This window comes from Nyctibius grandis, chromosome 5, assembly GCF_013368605.1.
Source record: "Nyctibius grandis isolate bNycGra1 chromosome 5, bNycGra1.pri, whole genome shotgun sequence".
NCBI classification, from domain to species: domain Eukaryota; kingdom Metazoa; phylum Chordata; class Aves; order Nyctibiiformes; family Nyctibiidae; genus Nyctibius; species Nyctibius grandis.
In genome coordinates this window covers 26650916-26672074 of record NC_090662.1, presented here as the reverse complement: position 1 = coordinate 26672074, position 21159 = coordinate 26650916, and the positions used below count along the sequence as shown (strand labels likewise).

The window sequence follows — 21159 nt, the reverse complement described above, 5'->3', positions numbered from 1 at the left end:
GTGACACAGCAAGTTTCATGGAAACAAACACCCATACAATCCCTGGTCAACTTCCCTTACGTTATGAAAAATGTTGTTTCTTACCTGACTCAACAGTTTAAAATCTCACTATAACACACCTATTTGTTCAATACAAAGAAAATACTTATTGAAAAAAAGAATTACGTTCCCAGCTCTGGTACTCAAGGCCAGACTGATACTGTACCAACTATTCAGGCTCTCTATGTTTAACCCCCTGACAGGGGCAATACACCTCCCTTTTTTCTGTCTCCTGTATTGAGATTGGCACAGCTCAATGCTGGCTCATCCTGCACCTCAGCTTTTCCTACAGGACACCTCCACTGGGCTTGCTGCTTCTCCCTGAGGAGGGGCCACTGCTGGTTAACAGCAATCATTGCCCGAACAGCCAAATTCCTGCTGCCTGCCCACAGCTGCCAGCGGGGAGCAGAGGCTGCCTCTGCAGCCCTGGTGCAGAGGAGGGATGGTAGCCTGACCCGTGGTTTCTAAAACCAGATCTGTCTCTTCTGACTGCTGAGGCCGAGACAGTTTGCAATAGAGATTTCTGCTGTGTGTGTTAACAGCAGCCACCAAATGGGCTTCCACTTCATTTAGGGTCCTTGTGCTCTAGCTACGTACAGACAGTAAGCACTGCTAACCCACTATAGCCAAGTATGCTAAGAGTGGTCACGACAGCTCTCCCTTACAGGATATATATGTTGTGTGTTTATGCAGACACACACCCCTTTCATCAGGTATTCTGAAAAACAACAATGAGGGATTAATGAGAGTTTCTGTCAGATTCTGGAAACTCTCTCCTGGCTAATCAAGCAGTCTGCAGATTCCTCTGTCACAGGGTTCAATGCCTCCGCATTCCTTTGCAGAGTGTCAGGGTGATCTAACAATAGGAAACCTGCTGCTCCTGGTTGCAGAGAAACCAAGGAGATAAATTCTCTGTATTATAACAATTAGGTCTTCAGCCAGGCTCAAGTTCGTGTTGCTGGGGCTGGGGAATGGCTGCCCACAGCCGGGTGATGAGACTGAAAGCTGTCCACAGCTTTGGAGTTTCCTGCCTAGACCACTTCCTTACAGAGCTCCTCAAAGGCAACCGAGTGGCTTTAAAGCTTTAAAAAAAAAACACAACCCAAACTAAAACCCAAACCAAACAGGCTTTTTTATAATATAAAGTGAGTCAGCTAACATTTTAAATAGGAAAAAAATCAGCTAGTTAAGATGCTAATAAAATTAAATATATAAATAATAATTTTTTATGCATATTACAAAATGTTCCCAGGCACAGCAGAGTAGGATGATAAGCAGTACAGCAGTACAGCAAGCAGCAAAAACAAAAAGCAGCCACTAATGAGCACTAGACTCTAATATACAGTAAGGCAAGCAAGCCCCATGGCAAGCACAGAAGCCTGCCAATTAATAGCTAAACAACAATAACATCTATAAGTTCAATCCAGTACATTCCAATCAAACATGTCATTATCTCAAACCCTTCAAGCCCCGTGCTGGGCACCAAAAAGGACTGTCATGGCTTAACCCAGCGGGCAACTAAGCACCACACAGCCGCTTGCTCATACTCCCCCCGGTGGGAAGGGGGAGAGAATCGGAAGAGTAAAAGTGAGAAAACACGTGGGTTGAGATAAAGACAGTTTAATAGGTAAAGCAAAAGCTGCACATACAAGCAAAACAAAACAAGGAATTCGTTCACTCCTTCCCATTGGCAGGCAGGTGTTCAGCCATCCCCAGGACAGCAGGGCTCTGTCACACATAACGGTTACTTGGGAAGACAAACACCATCACTCCGAATGTCCCCCCTTCCTCCTTCTTCCTCACAGATTTTATTGCTGAGCATGATGTCATATGGTCTGAAATATCTCTTCAGTCAGCTGGGGTCAGCTGTCCCGGCTGCATCCCCTCCCAACTTCTTGTGAACACCCAGACTACTTGCTGGTGGGGTGGGATGAGAAGCAGAAAAGGTCTTGACTCTGTGTAAGCACTGCTCAGCAATAATGAAAACATCTCTGCATTATCAACACAGTTCTCAGCACAAATCCAAAACACAGCCCCATACTAGCTACTATGAAGAAAATTAACTCTATCCCAGCCAAAACCAGCACAACATAGCTCTCCCTCTCCAACATAGTCCTTTATTCTGGGCTTAGTTTAGCTCTTTTTGTGGCTTCCTGACCATAGCAAATTCTGCACAGCCTCCCCTGATCTGGAAAGGCTTCCCTCTGGCCCTGCCAGGGGCTGGCCAGCTGCTCCATGCTTCTTGCAGTGGTTCCCATCTCTGAGCTGCAGGTTTCCAGCTCTGTGCCCTGCTCTCTTGCCACCTCTCCCTGATGGCTCTTGAACCTGCCTTGTCCCTCGACACATCTCGCTCGCTTAGGAGCAATTCCCTTCATCTTGTCTTTTTTCCAGTTGGCTGCAGCTGACCTAGTTTCTGTTTAAAGGATCAGCATGAAAGCATCCATACCAACAAACCAAATGTCAAATATGCCTGGCTCAAGACTTCTCAACTGTGTGGACCAAATGACTTTTTAGTGGCCAATACTCAGGATAAGAATAGTTAGACCCTGCTGCTCAGCCTTGGAGGCAAAGGGAACTGTGCTGTCAACAGCGCCATTAAAAGCTATTAACTCTGTTAATATCTTCCTCACCTGTCTTCTCTCTTGACAGGCCATATAGCCAACTCAGCTCTGGAAGATGCTTGCACAGAGAGAGCGGGCAGCATCACCAGGGCTGTGCCGTCACTGCTACATTTCGGTCACCTCAGCAGTCTGCTTTGCGCCCTGGCTGCCTTCTCCAAGCCTGACGTCCTGTTCCAGTTCCCCAGAGCAGCAAGGACAGGCAGCATGAGCCTGGGATGTGGGACTCTGCAGGGCCATGTAGGGCCATGCGGAGCCCGATGGCACAGGCAGAAAGCACAGGACCCCCCCATGCCTATGCATCTCCTGCGCACACAAGGGGTGACACACGTCAGCCCTGTTCCCTGCAAACTAACTGCAAAAGGGCTGATGTTTTATCCTCAGTTTGAACTGCATCATTAAATTTTGAGAATGGCAGCTGCAGACCTGCAGAGGAGGTCAGGAGTATTGTGGATCTGACCATTGCAATTAAGGCCCATCCCTTAATTAAAAAAAATTAATAAAAATCACAATCAGAATAGGCTAAGCTGCAAAACAACATTCTTCTCAAGTTCATGCCCTCTGTTATCAATACTGCAAGCAATGGAATGATAAATACAATAATTAGGAACTAACCTCCTTACCTAATGCAAATTAACATTAACTAATCTCTGTAGTTGAACATATTTGGTTTACAGCTAGTATTCAATGTGTCACAAACAGTGACTATGTCAAATTCAGGCCGTGTGGTGAGTTACAGCTGAGTATAACTGAATACATACACTGTGTTCTTCTTAGCTGATTTTCAAAAATCTGTACACAGGATTCCCTAATTTCCTACTAGTTCACTTATTTTAATTATTTTTGCATTTACACTATTTTTTGCCAAGGTTGCTCTTCGCAGTTGTTCTCCATTGTTTGCTGTAGCATGATTTGACAAATGTGTCTTACAGAAAACAGCAGATAACAGGCTGTCATTACATTGTAGTAAAAACATTTTATAGAATGCACATGCTGCGTTTGTAACATAAGCATCTGTAAAGTTCAAAGTTACAACACAGCAACATGAACAACTATTTTTAATACTCAAAATTTCTTGTAAGCTCTGCTGTTGTTGTAAGAGTCAGTAGAATTTGAATGGTAGTAAACTTTCAAACCTTTATAAGTTTAAAACATTTATCACCTAAGGCAGGGTTTGGTAAGATTGTTTATGGGCTACACAGTGCGCCATTAGCATGTAACAGGAAAGATTTCTTTGTTAAAAGTTTTCAGTAATCTTCACTAATATGTGTTTCTGTGTGTCTTATCGCACCCCAAAGGAAATAAAGAAGGAATTTTTTGCGGGGGGGAGTACTTTATATTTGTTTATATCTCTTTTGCTAAAGATTCTGGATTATTAGTACTTTATTATTAAAGCTCATATATATGTCCAAGGAGTTTACATTAATCAACAGATAGTCACTGTTTACAACAAGTTCACTAGAATATCCACCAAAACCAAACAAAAGTGATGGCATAAATACAATCAAAGTGAATCCATTTAGAAGGTAAATGACTACTCATGGTATTCATTCAGGTCTACTTGTTACATATATTCAACTTCCCTTCCTCTGGCCAGTGGAGCTGAGCCTTTCCTATCAACAGTGCCGTGTTCACAGTATCTGAAGCAGCTTTTTCAGAGGAAGAATGAGATTTTCCCAGTGTTTTCTTTGCTTGCCCCTCCTTTTTTAGTCTCACTTTTGGTACCTCCTATCATTTCTGTCTCTCTCCTCTGTCTCTCCTTTCTATCTGTTCCTCAGTGGACTTGCTGGCAGGCTGACCTGCACAAAAATCGATTATTCCTTCAAGAGGAAGGGAGAAGTTTTCAAAACTGTCTTTTCAAAGCACTTTGCTTCACTGACTTGTTGAAAGTCTCCAGGCTTCACAAGAAATCGAACCCTCTGGGTCATTTGTCTGTAACCTAGTTATGAAAACGTCCTATTAATCTTTATTCATTCCTCAGATGATAATTAAATATAAAAATTAGTGTCATGCTCCTGAAGTTTCGATGTTTTCCGGGCTTGAAGGATTACTTGCTCGAAGGGTGGTTGAAGGAGAAGGACAGACTTCTCCTGCAGGAAGAGTAAGGGATTAAACGTGTCTCACTTCTTCCACTTGGAACTTTTAAAAATCTTTTGAATAAGGGAATATTTACAGAGCTTCTCCTCATTTTTTCATTTCATACACAATTAAGAAGCCAGAACGTTTCTCTCTTCTCAGCATATTGTAAGGAACCAATGTGAGTTAGATGTCTGAGGATCTGATTCTGTTACAGGTACTTACTGAACGTAGGGTTTAAACTGACAGGGAAAACCACAATGAGAGAACTGAAGAAATTAAAATGTTCTGAACATTCGATATTATGAAAAATGTTCCTAACACCAAAACCAATTAGATAGTAGAGCAGATATTCAGGGAAGTTCACGGGAATGCTAGTTGGAAACAGTAAAAATAATTATGCAAGGTCTGAGGACAGACTAAATGATGAGGGGAGACCTTATTGCTGTCTACAAGTACCTGAAAGGAGGTTGTAGCGATGAGGGTGCTGGTCTCTTCTCCCAGGTAACAAGCGATAGGACAAGAGCAAATGTCCTCAAGTTGCACGAGGGGAGGTTTAGATTGGGTATTAGGAAAAATTTATTCATGGAAAGGGTTATCAAGCAGTGGAACAGGCTGCCCAGGGAAGTGGTTGAGTCACCATCCCTGGAGGTATTTAAAAGATGAGTAGGTGTGGTGCTTAGGGATATGATTTAGTGGTGGACTTGGTAGTGTTAGGTTAGTGGTTGGACTCGATGATCTTAAAGATCCTTTCCAACCAAAACGATTCTGTCATTCTATGATGAAATTCCATATATGTGACAGTGACACAATGAGCTTTTGCTGTGGCTCAGCATGTGGCTGGGTGTAGCAATGGCAAAGCAGAGGCGGTGCCTCTAATTCCCCCTAAGTGACAGCAAGGTGCATGGCTTTGCTGAGCCATTGGCTTCTATAGCAGCATCTGGGTTCCCAAAATTTCTGTAAAGTAGCCTACATATTTAGCCAAATAAATACTGATTGAGGGTCTAGTTTTCAACAACACTTTAAGTCCAAACTCCATGATTTTATGCAGTTGGCTTACGGCTAGAAAGAGCCAGGCTCCCTAACAGGACTACAACAGTATTTGTGGAATTTCTGCTTAAAATTGCTTTCCTTTTTTTTAGTTCTCAAAATTAACTGTGTTAAGAAAACTGCTGCATGAACTGAACGCATGGCCAACAGGAGAATACGAATTTGGCAGTTTATTTTAGGTTCTTATTATCTTGATACAATCATGAGACAAAATATGATAAAATGATAAAATAAGAGGATAAAATGTCAGTATTTGTCAATGATTTGAATGTCAGGGCATGTGTCCTTCCCAGATGCTTTCTAGATGCAGCTGGACACAAACATCCACAAACAAAAGCAGACAGAATCATAATTTTGTGAAGAACTAGCAAGGTTTGCTTTGCTTCTCAAGAGCAGGTTTAAAAAGCTGGGGGAGAGGCCAACAAAAAAACCCGCAATAACCAGGATTCATCACTTCCAAGTACTTTCATATGGCTTCATATTGAAGCACAAACAAGGATACAACTTGCTACAGATTCCTTTGAATTCTGGGAATCCTTTTTTCCAGCTACTTAATTTTCACCAGCAAAACAAACTGGAAAACCTCTTTGCTCCAGGGAAATGCTCAACTTAGATACCGCTACAGAATAGGATATGTTATTAAATCCATTGAAGTAACTTAGCTAAATAAATTGTGATCAAGGTTTATGTTTTTTTGGGGCTTTTTTTTTTTTTTTAAAATCAGCCTAATCTGTGTGCTAATTTATTTATGTTACAGTCTGGCCTACAAGACTCAGACTGAAACTGTGGACACATTGCACTGAGGTTTTAATGTTTAGTTTCCTTCTAACTTGAAAACTTGTCTTTATCTTGAAAAGAAAGAAAAAAAATCAAAACCTGCAATAAAGTAACCAAAATAACATTAAAAGTTTCTTTTCATTTTCTTCAGTGAAACAAATCTTGCTTTACCACTACAATAAGTGAGGTGAAAATTAGGACAGCTGTCAAGAGTCTAAGTACCATTAATCTAAAATAAAAACTTCTCCTTTCACAGTTTATTTTAAACTAATGCTGTTTCACTGGAATAAAAGAAATAATGGTTCCGATCCTCTACATGAAAAAGTGGATGTTCAGCTATAAAAGAAGCGTAAAACACTTTGCAGTTGCACAGCATCATTTACCCAAGCATCTCATGGCACATCTTGGTGATTCACCATTTTACTGAAGCAGAAATCAAGGCACATGGAAAGGAAGGTCTGAATTTTTGAAAGCAGGCAGCCTGTATTTGGGAGTTCTTCCATGCTAGGGAGGTTAGCTTTCAACAAAGTTAATTTCCAGTCTCTGAAAGTTTAGGTTCAACTGGCATAATGTTTGCTGCATTGGACAACATCTGCTTTTATTAACCAGCCTGGTGTTTGAGGGCCTTTACCTCAGCTCTTTGTCTAAATTCCACCTGCAGCTATCATAAAATTGTGTCCAAAATTTGAGACTGATGATTTACCACAAAATGACATATTGTAGATTGTCAGTAGACTAAATGACAGTCAGAAAAAATGGATTTCCCTACTTCTGACCTCTAGGTAATTTTGCTTCCCCATTCCAAGTCTTCCTGATATACTCGCAAACTTCCTCCTTGAAGAATTATATTTAGGAGTGTAATATTTTAAGACCTAAAGAAAACTAAGGATGAAGCATTTTATCTCAAGTGTCTGCTTTGTACAGAGTAAATTAGAAAAGCAATGTGAAACAGTAATGCAAAGGGATGAACATCAAACCACACTGACATGCGAACACCTGTCAGTGACAGCTACCTCCATGCTGGACCAAACATTACATCGCAGTACAGATTTCTGCAATGGGAGTGAAATCGCAGCTCCTTGTCATGTGTCTCCTACTGTATAAACTGAGGTTGTTCAAGGCAGAATATAAAATTACATGCTTATACAGAGAGCTTTTGAGGAGCAGCAAGTTCTTTTGTTTACTCTTAAAGCTGCCTTAGGAAAGGGTTGTGGCAGGCTGGTGGGGCAATGTCCTGGTTTGGCCTGAAACAGACCAATTTTCCTTTCAGTGATTTTTACTTTCAGCTAAGTTTGTTCTAAGTAACTGCACTTTCTGAAACTAACTGCATGTTTTGCAGACAGTGTCTGCTTCTAGGACTGGTAATGCTCGAAGTTTGTAGTTATCGCTGAGGCACCAGTAGGGATGTTACGCAGAAAGGCTCTTGCTGTACTTATTCTTAGAGAAACCAAGGTCACTGTTAAATTCCTCACTATATCAGGCTATGCAAGGGCTGGGCAGGAGCAAGTGCAGAAAGATAAATCATAGAGTTGAAATGTCTGACTGTCGACCTTCTCAATTGGTTTGCAGTCCCTGAATGAGACAAAAACTAAAAAATTATTTGGCCAACATGGCTGGTGAGCACTTCATTCATTTCAGAAATCAAAAGTCACACTTCAATCTGAGAGCCCCTACTTCGTCTGCTAAAACATGACCAAATCTCACTGACTACTTCTTGTTCTGCTCAGGTTGAAGGCTATGCTGTCAGAGATATGACCAAAATACTCTTCAAGAATAATTGGTTTATCTAAGTGGCACACTTCTAGCAATAAACTTAATTAAAGTTAAAGTTTTATAAGTTCAAGCTTCACTTATGGAGCTACTTAACCAGTTACTTGCATCATAATTGACTCATCTGCTGCCATTTGCATGAAGTTAAACACAAACCCTGCTGCCTTTGGTGCTTTTTTTTTTGCACATCATGTTGCACAGTAATTTCTGATTTCTTTACTAGAGATATATAAGGGAAGATTTTGTTAATGAAACAGCATGCATTTGTTTCTATATCAGCACTTCATTCAATAACCCTCCCTTTTCCTGCAGTACATGTAAGCCTGCCAATAAGTCCTTTGACACACAAGCACTGTAGCCCTCTCTCGTGCTATCTGCGTGCACCAGCCAAAGGAAATGGAGCAAGTGATACCCATAACACAAGGAACTGAGGGGTAAAGTAGTCTCTCCCTGCCTGCAGTGAGAGGATTAAAATCCCAGTGACCAGATCTAATTCTGACTGGAAACATAAGGGGTTTGCCTTTAAACACAGGAGGTTCACAATCCTGTCACTCAACCACGTGCTTTGCGTCCTCTTACTCAGTAGACCATGCGATGGGCTATGACACATTTCTAAGATCAGGCCAAATCTAAAGTCCACAGAAGAAGATGGAAAAATGCCAATGCCTTTGAACCACGCCATAGTTTCTAACTGATGCTGCCCCTTAAATACAGTTATCACTGCAGGGCATCTTCCAGATAGCGTGTATCATCCTTGGGCAGAGGGGGAGAGGGGCACCACACTGTGCTGGCACATCCCCTGTCATGACAGAAACAAGGGATGCCTGACGACTGAAAGAAATCAATGCCAATTTGCTCCTAACTGTTTGGCAGAACAGCAATTACTTCACTGATTAAATAATCAGTTAACTAACAGAGCTAAAATTCAAAAGTTAAAGGAAACTTCACAGTGTTGTAATGTAAAATTTTCTCTATTCCATTTTCAAGTTGTTATGTGATCTGGTGAAGTCCTGCTTTGTTCTCTCAGAGCCTGTTGCCATGGAAGTGACTGCAATATCACAAGTTAAGCACTATAGCCTCTATTTCCTAAACAAATAAGAAGCTTTTCCCTCTGCAAAGGACCACAAATGGTACTTGTGCTGCTCTCAGATATGCATTGCACTTGCCAAATGCTTTTAAGCACTGAGCTCAGCTCTAAGCAATTGGGTCACCAAACAGGAAGGACCAGCTAGAAGGTGCGGCCTTGTGTGTGGGCAGAAGGGGGATGTTCTGAAGTTTCAGACTTCACAGTATTTCCAAGTCAGATTAGGTCACCCTTCACTTCTGCTGTTTACTAGCAAACAGGCCCATGGCAAACATGAAGAAAAGGGGAAACTAGGTGAGATTCAACTCGGGTAAATCTTAAAGTCAGATGTCCAGGTGGACAACATAGCTCCATGAACAAAAATGATGAAACAACAGAAGGCCTAACATTCAGCTGCCAAACCACTTCTGCTTGTCAGGGAGCAGGATGATACCTTGTTTTTTTGGAGAAGAGGGCTAACATCACTTGATGTGCTTTTCAGAAACACTCTCTGCGTTCAGGAAAGCATAGATACTGCTGCTGTGCCTGCCGCTTGCAAGGATGGAGAGGGGGAGAGGAGGACACCTTGCTTCCCTGCTCCCTAAAATGCATGGAGACGTGAGGCAAGCCAGCCCACAGTCTGCAAGGGAGTGGACCTGAAGGGCGCAGCGTGATGTTTGTTTTACCTGCCTGACCCGTTCAGAGCAAGAGAACAGAACTGGGAGCAGTCTGACAGTGCAGAGTCTCCCTCCAAGTCTGTTTTCAAAGAACATATATAGCAGTGCTCACTTTTTCAGTAGAGGCAGATCCTTTGTCAGAATAAAAGCTTAACTTGGAGAAAAATCTGTTTGCATGTTGTTTTTCACAACATATGCATTTCTACTGAACAAAGTTTATGGTGACAGAAACATTCCTGACATTTTAAAGCAGCTGCTGTGTTTTCCCATTTATTTATTTATGTATTATTCCCCACAGGAAGGAAACTGGGAGGAAGAGAAGAATTTAATCATCTTCTTTACAGGTTTCTTGCTAAAAATTTTGCAGCTTTTCATAGATTTATACAGAAGTCCTGCATCCTGTGCAGGTCTTCCAGTCTCATTCTAGAGCTGCGGCTTATAAGAAGGAATTTTTTTTCCATTCCTCCATTTTCTAATTTCTAATTTGAATTTATCTAGATGTGATCAAGTACAGCCCTTTTCATCAGAAGGAGACTTGAGGTTTGGCCCTTGACTGTTGATCCTTCCAGCTTTTTGGCTAAAGTGTTATCGAGTAGATGTAGGTTCTGGGTTGCTTGTGCTTTTGGTGAGCTTACAAAAATTGAACTTTAGAAAAATTAGGCAATGACTCATGATCTCCGGTCCTAACCACCTTGGCTAAGACTGAACAAGCTAAGCAAGGTCAGGTGCAGTGAGATCAGCAGACTGGGTAGCTCTTATTGGGAGCTGCACTGGTGAGTGGCACTGGAGCACTGGTGTTACTAAAAGGTGGTGGGAGCACTGCAGAGAAGAGAGACATAAATCTGTATAATCTTTGCAATAACTCTTCGGGTTTTGTGGGGAAAACTACTAGTTACAGTGTCTTTGCCAAACCATATAGCCTATACAACTAGTGTCATCTTAGATATAACCTGTGTTCTTCACATAATAGACAATTTCACACCATGCTGTAGCACACCTGTAAAGAGAGGCTACATTCTGTCAAAAAGCTGCAGTCTTTCCATACACATGAAGCAATTTCCATCAATGCATTTTGATTTGGAGACCCTTTCTGGGTCAGAGGCTTGTATTAGTATCTGGCATGAAATGACTACCACCACAGCACCGACAGTAGAGCAAGGTTACTAAGTTCCGTAACAGAGGTATCTAATAGGTAATTGTTTAACATTGGACTTAGTGTTTAAAGGGAAAAGATCATCCTCCTTCCAAATACACTAACACAATAATATGTAATGACAAGAGAGAAATTATTTCACTTAGAACACTAATAGCAGACATCTCCTCTGTTGCAAGTGCCCTTTAGACTTCCTTTCCTACAAAGCGTGCAAAGGGCTGGAGCGCAGATTACATTGCAGTTGAAGCTCTGTGCTAACACTTTGAGATAGGAGGCCCAATATATTACAATATCAGAGGAACACGGGAGGTATAATTTTGATCACTATGTAGTTTCCAGATACAACAACAGCCTCACCATAAACAGCTTTTAGAATGAGAGTGCCATTGCATAGCAGCTGAATTCAGCCCTGGATTTGCAGCAGACGCATACACTGCTGATTAGACAAGGTGCAGATTTTACTTAATGAGTAACGTGCAATCTTAGTGAATCTTTGAAGTGAAACCTTTGGCTATTCCAGATGAAAACAATGACCCTACTGAAGGAGTCCTTCACCTTTCTGATAAAGGTGGTAAAAGTAACTAGTTCACGTGTTAACCTAGAGTTTCATAACAAACAGAAGATAGCCATTCATTAGGCAAAAAACAATCTTTCTTAATTCTTAGACATCAGTTTTATCCAGGGAAGAGTTTCAGCTATTACAGTTAAGAAAACTGACTGTTAATCTTTAGCTAATTTATCTGTTGCCAGAAGTGTGCTCAGCCCAACAATCTATGACCACTAAACCCTTTCTGCCCCCTTGAACTTCAGAGTGTTATAAAAGTAATTACAGCAGAAATGGGTTCAAATTATGTCAGAACATGAGGAAACTTTAAATTCCTTGATATAGCAAATAAATATTTTTTTGTGCTATTTAAGGCAAACAAACAAAAAAACCCCACACTGATTTATCTCTGTTTAGATACCTATTAATCACTATTAGACCACACAAATTGGTAGCAGTAAGCCATTAAGGTCTAAATTCTGTCCTCAAAACCAACCAATACACCCACAAAAAATTCTGTGAAAAATCTAAATCAATGTAAACTGATGCAACCGCTCCACTCTTGCTGTGTAAGTACACATCCATGAAAGCTCTACAAGCAAAAGCAGACCATCTATTTTGTCATCATAATACTAATTAGTTACAAAAAGACAAATGAAACCTCAGATTTTTCCATTCAGAATTCAACGGCCTCTTTCAAACACTCTGGGGTCCCATTCTGTCACTTTGTGTATGTGGTAAGAAAGACAAACACGATATAGCTGTAGGGTTCCCTCCTCCCACTCCCTTTCAGCTACCATAGAGCTTCTGGGGGGCAACCAAAGCAGTGGCTCCTGCCTTAGTTCACAGACAGCCCCAAAAAGGGGTTCTGGGAGAGAAAGCTGAGGACTTGGGTGACCTCCCAAGACAGCCCAGCATCACACAGGTGTGTACACCCTCACTGGCAGTGGCAGGGCCCTTTGTTGCCACCCTTGCTTTTCCAGGCAAGGACTCCAGCGACCACTCAGAAGTGCAAGGACTGTCACTGTCTATTGAGGACAAGAGGATGATCCATATTGCCCCTCCTCTTCCACATTTGTTTTTCCTCTTTTTCACTAAAGAGAAGGGTTGAGACAACTTGGGGCCTGGGGGGCCCTGTTCAATTGCAGTCTGAAGATAGAGAGTGAGAGAAGGAGGCCACAGCTGGATCTTGGTGCCCTCTAAGTATCTTCTAATGTGGACAGCCTTTAGGGGTCATTGTAGCAGGATATGAAACAGAGCACTCCTGAGCTTGCCCTAGCACAGGTTATTAGCTGAACTGTGTTCAGGCACGCAGAGACAGAAAACACACTGCCTAAAGTGGAGGCAGTCCGGCTTCTCAGGCTATCGGCAGTGTGGTGTTTGACCCTGACAAGGCACATGGCTGCTTGCATGCTTCAGTTTCCCCTTTTGACAGCTATAATAAAAATCCTTCCCCAATATCACTATAATGTGTTAAGACATCAGTGTTTGCAGCTATCTATCTGCTTTGCTCCTCTGCCAGGATTTTATTACTCAGCAGCAGGAATGACAGACCCAGACAAGCACCTGCATCTCAGCTACTCTAGTGCAAAAATCTGATATAATACATCCTTGGTAGAAAAAGAGAGCACAGCAGTGTGAATTTAATGAACAGCTGAGGCACAGGTATACATGAATGAAAGGCAGGGTAAGCAGGGACAGTAATATCTCAAACCATGCCAGTATGCTTTAGTGAAATATATATATTAAATAGCTAAATTGATCACTCTGCTATCCGTATGCATCCATATTCATCCAGAATTTATAGGATACACAAAATTATAATTAAAACATTACATCAGAAAGTCCTTAACTTATCCACCTTCTGAAAGTACTTTTATGAAAGTATTTGTTGGGGGGTTTTATGTTGCAAACATTATTTTTGCAGTTTTCATTAACTAAAGTTGTATATGAAGTTATGGTGACTGCACTCCATTTATTTTTTGTTACTTCTACACAACTAGTTAAAGGAGTATAAAGACAGACTCAGAATGGGTTTCCCAGTCTTCCACTGGACACCCACATAGCCATTTGTAAAGCAGAAAATATATGAGTATTCAGTAAACTATGTTCTATTATGGCAATAATGAATGATACATAAAACAGTCTAAAACTAACTTCAACTATAATAATTCAAGAACATACCAGGTCCAGGGGTTATAGAGAAATACAGCCAATCTGGAGCAGGGAACCTGTGTTCAAACAGGACGCATTCAAAAAGTTGTGGTGAAGATAAGGAAGCCACTTCACTTGTGGGATATCAATATCTTGGCTCTTGGGCTCAGTCACTGTCGTCAGTCTCCTTTCCACCCACACAGGTAGGAAGACTATGAAAGACACTGTCCCACATTGTGGAAGTGAGAGACAACTTACTTAGGGAACCACCCCTTGGCAAGGTCTCATTCCTTTCTTTTTTTTTTCTTTTTTTTTTTCCTTGCACTTCAATAATTTTTAAGCCTTTAGAAATCTGACTTCTCAAGAAACAGCTCTTTTCTCCTTGATTTTGCATTAAGTTTTGATAGGGAATGGGCTAGTCTGAGAGCAGAACCTTTATTAGAAAACTGAAGATCGGGTTCCTTTACTGGAAGATATTAGACACTACAGGATTTTTTCTCATCTGAGCAGACTGAAGGCATTGTTTTAATTTTGGTTTTGTGTCTCACTATTCAACTTATTTTAATTGGCAATACATTAATCTTCCATAAGTCTGCTTTGTCTATGATGGTAACTGGTAAGTGGTGTCTGTCTTTATCTTTACGCACAAGCTTCTCCATCTTATTATCTATCTCCCTCTGTCCTGCTGAGGAAGAGGAGTGAGAGAGAAGCTGAGTGGGCATCTGGCAACCCACCACAGGATGCAACAGAAAAAACAGTCCACAGGAAAAGGAGTCCCTGCCCCCCTTGTGTGGGTTGTCTCATCCTCTTGTTCAATGTAAGGGTAAGATTATCACTACACTTGCCCTCAAAATCATCACCATCTGCTGAGACTACTGCTAGTTTTTTTTCCAGCAGTGACCAGCATCCAACACTCAGGTTTCTTCTTGTATCTCTGATTATCTTAGGAGTTAGCTTCTCATGGTCACTCCTTGTTTTCAGCACCTCTGGTTTCCCCTGCTTGAACCCAGTTGATGCTGAAATAATTAGAGCCCTCTAATGCCTGGACATTGCCTAATAATTCAGCTGATTTAGATTTGTATATTAATTATTTAACAGTCACCCAGAAGGAAAGGAGGAGCCAATTACTTCATTGAGTCTTCCCTTGACAGATGGAATGACTTATCTTCCTTCACTACCTACACAAAAATACCACTCTTGGACTATTTCTATTATAATTCTGTTTCATTATAAGTCATTGCTGGGTTTCCACATGATCTGTGAAATAAGTAATTTTACAAGTAGAGAAACCAACAGACCAGGACACAAAGCAAACCTGTGTCAGGTCAGGAGGTTGAGATTCTAGCTCCATCGCAGCTCTCTCCTGCGACAAATGGTCATGGCTGAATTTTGTGAAGAAATACCTTAACTTACGACTTCAGGACTTTTGTGTTTAGGTTTGGGTTTTCTCTAGTTTTAATCTTGATTTTTCACAGTTAAATTGATTTTTTCAAGTTGTGCCATAGCTTTTTGATAGTTTCTGATATTTTTTGCTTGATAGTGTTTCATTTATTTATAGATTTGAAAGAAAAAAAAAGGTTCTACTTTTCTAACTTATGCTCTTTCCCATCATCCCCTCCATCTTTATTAATTTTTTTTGTACTTTGTAGAGAAATGAGCTACCACTCTCAGAAGTCAGTACTTCTGATAACTTCAGTGAGCTCTGGGGGAAGTCCTAAAGGCTCACACGTTCCAGACAGTGTTAATATTCTGGCTGGAACAGCTCCCAAAGCAGGTGTGTATTAACAAGTACACCCGTGATTAAGCTGAACTGCGAAATCAGAAGTACACAGAACTGGAAGGCCCCTGACAGGTTTCCAACTTTATTCAGAAAGGTAAACAAACACAGGCAGGTGCAAAATCCTGTTAGAATTTCTTGAGGCCCTGCCCTATTTAAAAGGGAGGAATCCAGCCCTGCTGAAATCAAGTGATCTGTTCTCTTTGTCTCCAGCCACAGGGCAGCATGATGTGCAGGTGCAGGGGTTCGAGATGTCATGGGGACTCCAGCAGCACACATGGCCCACTGAGGTGGTGTATTGGATGTCTGTGTCCAGGTGTTGGCAGCAGGGGTGGCCTCTGTGAGAAGAGGCTGGAACAGCTGGGTGGGCGTCTGCCAGCCAGCCAAGGTCAGCCCACCACATGTGGACAGAGAGCAACTGATCTTCTTCTAAGTGTGACTGGCCATTGTCCCCAGAGCCCCGTCCACCTGGCCCCTGGGACAGCTAGGGCTATAGGCAGTTCCCTTCCTTTTCTGCTGTCTTTCCCAGCACAGACCTCACAAGGATAACCCTACCACATCAAGGGCTACAACATGTGGCTTGAGCTTTCCATTACAAGGATATCCTAACTCACTATAGAAACAGACTATATGCCCTCACAGGCCCTACTTGCCAAAGCATTCATGGTATCATTATTGTGAGAGAAGGTAGAAGTAAAAAGCTTTTCGCCCCAAAAAACTCCTTCCCCTTCACCCTGGAATGTGTAATATCAAACATAGCAGACAGTTCAGTCTAGCTCTTTTCAGAGGGCTTCACTTCTACTGAATCAGCGAAAAGCTAATCCAACAAACATTTCTGGTACAGGTATCCCCAGTGCCACACTACAATCAGGACACTGTGAGCTCTAGGAGAGTCCACAGGCTCAAGAGGAGGCTGGACAAATTCATAGACTATAATTACACCCAGAGTTATTAAATACAAAGACAGCACCTCTGGCTGAGGATGTCCCTGACCTTAAATGGTGGAGAATGGGAGAACATCTGCAGGAAGTGCTCACCATACTCATACCACTGCTGGAGATAGGATCCTGAGCTGGGTGGCTTTGTAAAGCTGTTCTTCAGTTCTTATATATCTCTATTGTTGAACAAATCTGTTCCAAATTTTGTTGAATCTAGATAAAAATCATAAGCAAGCTGCCTTCTACGAACCCAGCCCTTTGTAATAGCCTTCTTCTCTTCTAGCTACCAGGTACATGACTTTTATAAGAATTTTCAGTTGTCACATTCATGTAACTTGCTTTGAAGGGAAAATCAATAAAACAAGTCCGGTTGTCTCTCCTGGCAAATAATTTTTGCAAAGAAAATGTGTCTTTCTAACACAGCGCTTTTGTGTAGATCAAATGCCAGTGTTCTTCGAAGTTTTGAAAAATATTTGGGAAAAATATTACGGCAGAGGAGTCACCTCTGCTAGTTACATCCAGCTTTCTTTTTGTTTTCCAGGTCAGGATTGAATGATTCAGGAGGAATAGCTTCAGACAGCATTTAATCTACCTCTTTGACTGCATAATAAAAATGTGACGTTCAGGAATGATGGGTAGAAACTATTGTTTGTCTAGTTAAATTGTTGATTCTAACTGTCATTCCTCTGTATCATTGTCCTATGACATGGATCAAGATCAGAAAAGTTAGAATTTTTCTCATGTGACATGTAATTTTGTCAAAATGGTATCTTTTTGTTCTTTAACTACTAATAGAACATGCACAGTCATAACAAAACATTACAGAAGAAAGAATGAAAATGTTATTTTTGCCATTTTTACCATTGCTTTTTTTTTATATCCTAGTTTTTCATAACATTTAGTAATTTACTCCATAGTCAGATTGCCCAGTTAGAAGATGTAGTGTCTTTATTAATTGCAGAAGAATTCAGCACACTCGGAATGTTTTCAGGCTTCTGGAATCATTGAGATGACCATAAACATGCTCAGACTAAAACAGTACATTAGCACAGTGCTTCTAATGACTTTATATAATTTTATTTTCCTTTTTTGTACAAACTTCATGACTACTCCAACGATACCTGGAGAAGGAGGGATGCTACAAAAATTACCTTATTTCTGTTAAGATGCTGTAGCATCTGCACTGGCATATTGAATCATACTAAGTTATGAGCTTGAAAAGTTGCATTCATTGCCATGACACCAAATATCATTTTGTTATCAGTTTGGACAAGGACCTATCTTGCTTAGTAACTCCATCAGCTGTCCATGGCTAAAACAAGCACATTACTTAGTGTTACTCAACATAATTCTCGCAGGTATAAGATAACACTAGAGGGAAGCTAAACCTTAATCTGCTCATTCTCATTTGTGATACCACATCTGAACAAAGTGATGTATTTTGAAAAGACTTTTCAAGACCATTTATTTAGTGAATTATACTTTATTACTTCTGTACATTTTTATCTCAAGATAAAAAAACAACAGGACACAGTTCAGCCTTCTCAAGATGTAGCATCAACATGACATACTTACTAAAGAGCCTTTAGAGAGACCAGTAGTTTCAATATATATTTTCCTATCAAAAAAGTAAGTTATCCTTCCCGTTTATCTCTGTTGTGATATCCTTTCTTTGCCAATAATAGTTAATCTGAAGGCAGTTTGTAATGGTCTAACAGCCAGACAGAGTAATAACGTCTACAGCCTCATGTCAGACCCTTAACACAGATAGCTGTTAACAAATGACAGTAATAACAAGTAGAATTATTATTGTTGCCAAGCATAAGGATCCTTTTTATATGTAGTTTAATTATCCCTTTCTGCTATGATATCTTTTTAGTTTACACATATTATGAAGTAGAAAGGTTATAAAAATCATAAATATCAGACCAGGAAAAGCCATAGCAGCATTAAGTCAATCCATGGCTATTCTGTCTGAGGAACTGTCAGAGCTGGACCTTTGGGATCATCAAATCTGCTATTTGTTGTGAGCTGCATGATCATATGGATTCCATAGGTCAAGATCCACAGTAAAACTATAGATGTCACCAAGCCCATCCAGATTCCAGGAGAGAAGAAACCTGTACAGTCACTTGCATAGGAAAACTGGTTGTTTTCAATGTTGAAGCCTTGAATCTGAAAATAAAGAAAGGTCGACAGATGAGCAATTAAGCGTGGAGTGTAGGCCCTACTTTCAGGATATATGTGGTAATTACAAAAAACGCACCTGTTAATTATCACTCGCACTCTGCCCATTAAAAAAGAGTGAGAACCAAATCCTCTGCATAACAATTTTCCAGGTCCCCTTTTTCACCCAGGAAATTAAAATGCAGAATTAATTTGTTTGGCAAGAAGTAGGTTTCCTACTTCAGAAATTTGTGTTGCTTTTAGAAGTAAAATCCCAAAGGAGGCATGTGATCAGTATTGCTCAGTGACCACTTAGAACCAGGAAACTCAAAGCACTCAAAGGCGTGAGAATTAAGGCCCCTCCAGATAATGAGAGTTGCTGAAATACCCTGAGATTTTTAGCTAATAACTCCTTGACAGGCAGAACTCCTGAAACCTATCTTAAAAAGCATCTAATGAAGGTGACCGTTTTGGCTGAGTTTTAGCAAAAGTTCAAGCAGAGAAGAGTTGTGAAACCTCTCTTCCCCCCTCCTTAGACATCAGAGACTCAAAACGTGAGAGAGGGCTTGCTTTATTAGGTATGGGATCTGTGTTGTCTATTAACATATGAAACCCATATAACCTTTTCCAGCAGTTAGAAAAATCTGTAATATCTCTCCTTTGACTAGATTCTCGAGGTCTACCAATGACTGAGCTCCTACCATATTATTTTTACTCAGAAAAATCAAATAATTTGTGTATCTATTCTTTGCTTAGCCACCAATTTTGCAAAAAAAATCAACAAACTGAATGCCTTTGAGACCACTATCCTTCTAAAAATGTTAAAACCAGTCAAAGTATTAGAAAACTATAAAGAAAGGGAAGACAATCCCCCTTCTGCACACATGCACATAATGACATAAGCACTGATTCCTTCAGAAGGAAGGTAATCTAACTGGTAGAAGAAAATGAAGGAAGGGAAGAATTAATCTGATCTGTGATTTTGATCCTTTCTGAAATAATTTTATAAAGAACAATGAAGACTTGGGATTCTTACGTATTTACAGATTATTTGAAATGGGTGTGTAAGGAAAGCATCAAACATCATAAATCCACCAGTAAAGAAACAAGACCTTAAAACTGACTATTTTCTATAAAATATTATAGAATAAAATAAAAAAGGATTATTTTATTTAAATCGCTTCCCTTAAAAGGCAATAAGCAAGGAAGCTTAAGAAATAAACAGGAGGAGTTAAAAATCCGTGTTCGATCAGGGGTTATGATCTAGTGGCAATTACAGAGACTTGGTGAGACAACTCGCATGACTGGAACGTGGTCATGGATGGCTATGTCCTGTTCAGGAAAGACAGGCCAGTAAGGAGAGGTGGTGGAGTTGCTCTTTATGTGAGTGAGCAGCTAGAATGTATTGAGTTCTATCCAGGGGCGGATCAGGAGCGAGTTGAGAGTTTGTGGGTACGAATTAAGGGGCAGGCTGGCAGGGGTGATACTGTTGTGGGTGTCTATTACAGGCCACCTGATCAGGATGAGGAGGCTGATGACGCCTTCTACAGGCAGCTGAGAGCAGTCTCACAATTACAGGGCCTGGTTGTTGTGGGGGATTTCAATTACCCTGATATTTGCTGGGAGGCCTACTCAGCCAGCCATCCTCAGTCCAGGAGGTTCCTCCAGTGCATTGATGATAACTTTCTGATGCAAATGGTGGATGAGCCAACTAGGAGAGGAGCGTTGCTGGATCTTATCCTCACTAACAAGGAGGGTCTGGTTGAAGTGGTAAAGGTTGAGGGCAGCCTTGGTTGTAGTGACCATGAGATGGTAGAGTTCAGGATCTCATGTGGCAGGAAGAGAATAGCTAGCAGAATTACAACCCTGGACTTCAGGAGGGCCAACTTTGGCCTTTTCAAGCAATTGCTAGGGGAAATCCCATGGGACAGGGTACTAGAAGGTAAGGGGGCCCAAGATAGTTGGTTAGCATTCAAGGACTGCTTCTTCCGAGCTCAAGATCAGAGCATCCCAACAGGTAGGAAGTCAAGAAAGGGTACCAGGAGACCTACATGGTTAAACAGGGAACTGCTGGGCAAATTCAAGTGGAAGAAGAGAGTGTACAGATCATGGAAGGAGGGGCTGGCCACTTGGGAGGAATATAAGTCTGTTGTCAGAGGATGTAGGGAGGCAACTAGGAAAGCTAAGGCCTCCTTGGAATTAAACCTTGCAAGAGAGGTCAAGGACAACAGAAAGGGCTTCTTCAAATACATTGCAGGTAAAGCCAACACTAGAGGCAATGTAGGCCCACTGATGAATGAGGTGGGGGCCCTGGAGACAGAGGATAAAAAGAAGGCGGAGTTACTGAATGCCTTCTT

The 21159-nt window shown here is 41.1% G+C and overlaps 1 protein-coding gene across 1 annotated transcript in view; it reads right to left on the bottom strand.

Annotated features, from left to right (window-relative positions):
- Positions 1–18099: 18099 nt before the first annotated feature.
- The window catches only part of ATP6AP1 (ATPase H+ transporting accessory protein 1), a 58913-nt gene continuing 55853 nt past the window's right edge, over positions 18100–21159 (bottom strand). Inside the window, exon 10 of the mRNA XM_068401444.1 lies at positions 18100–18811. Within this exon, the coding sequence (XP_068257545.1) occupies positions 18602–18811 (210 nt within the window). The 3' untranslated portion in view covers positions 18100–18601. The remainder of the gene's footprint in view (positions 18812–21159) is intronic.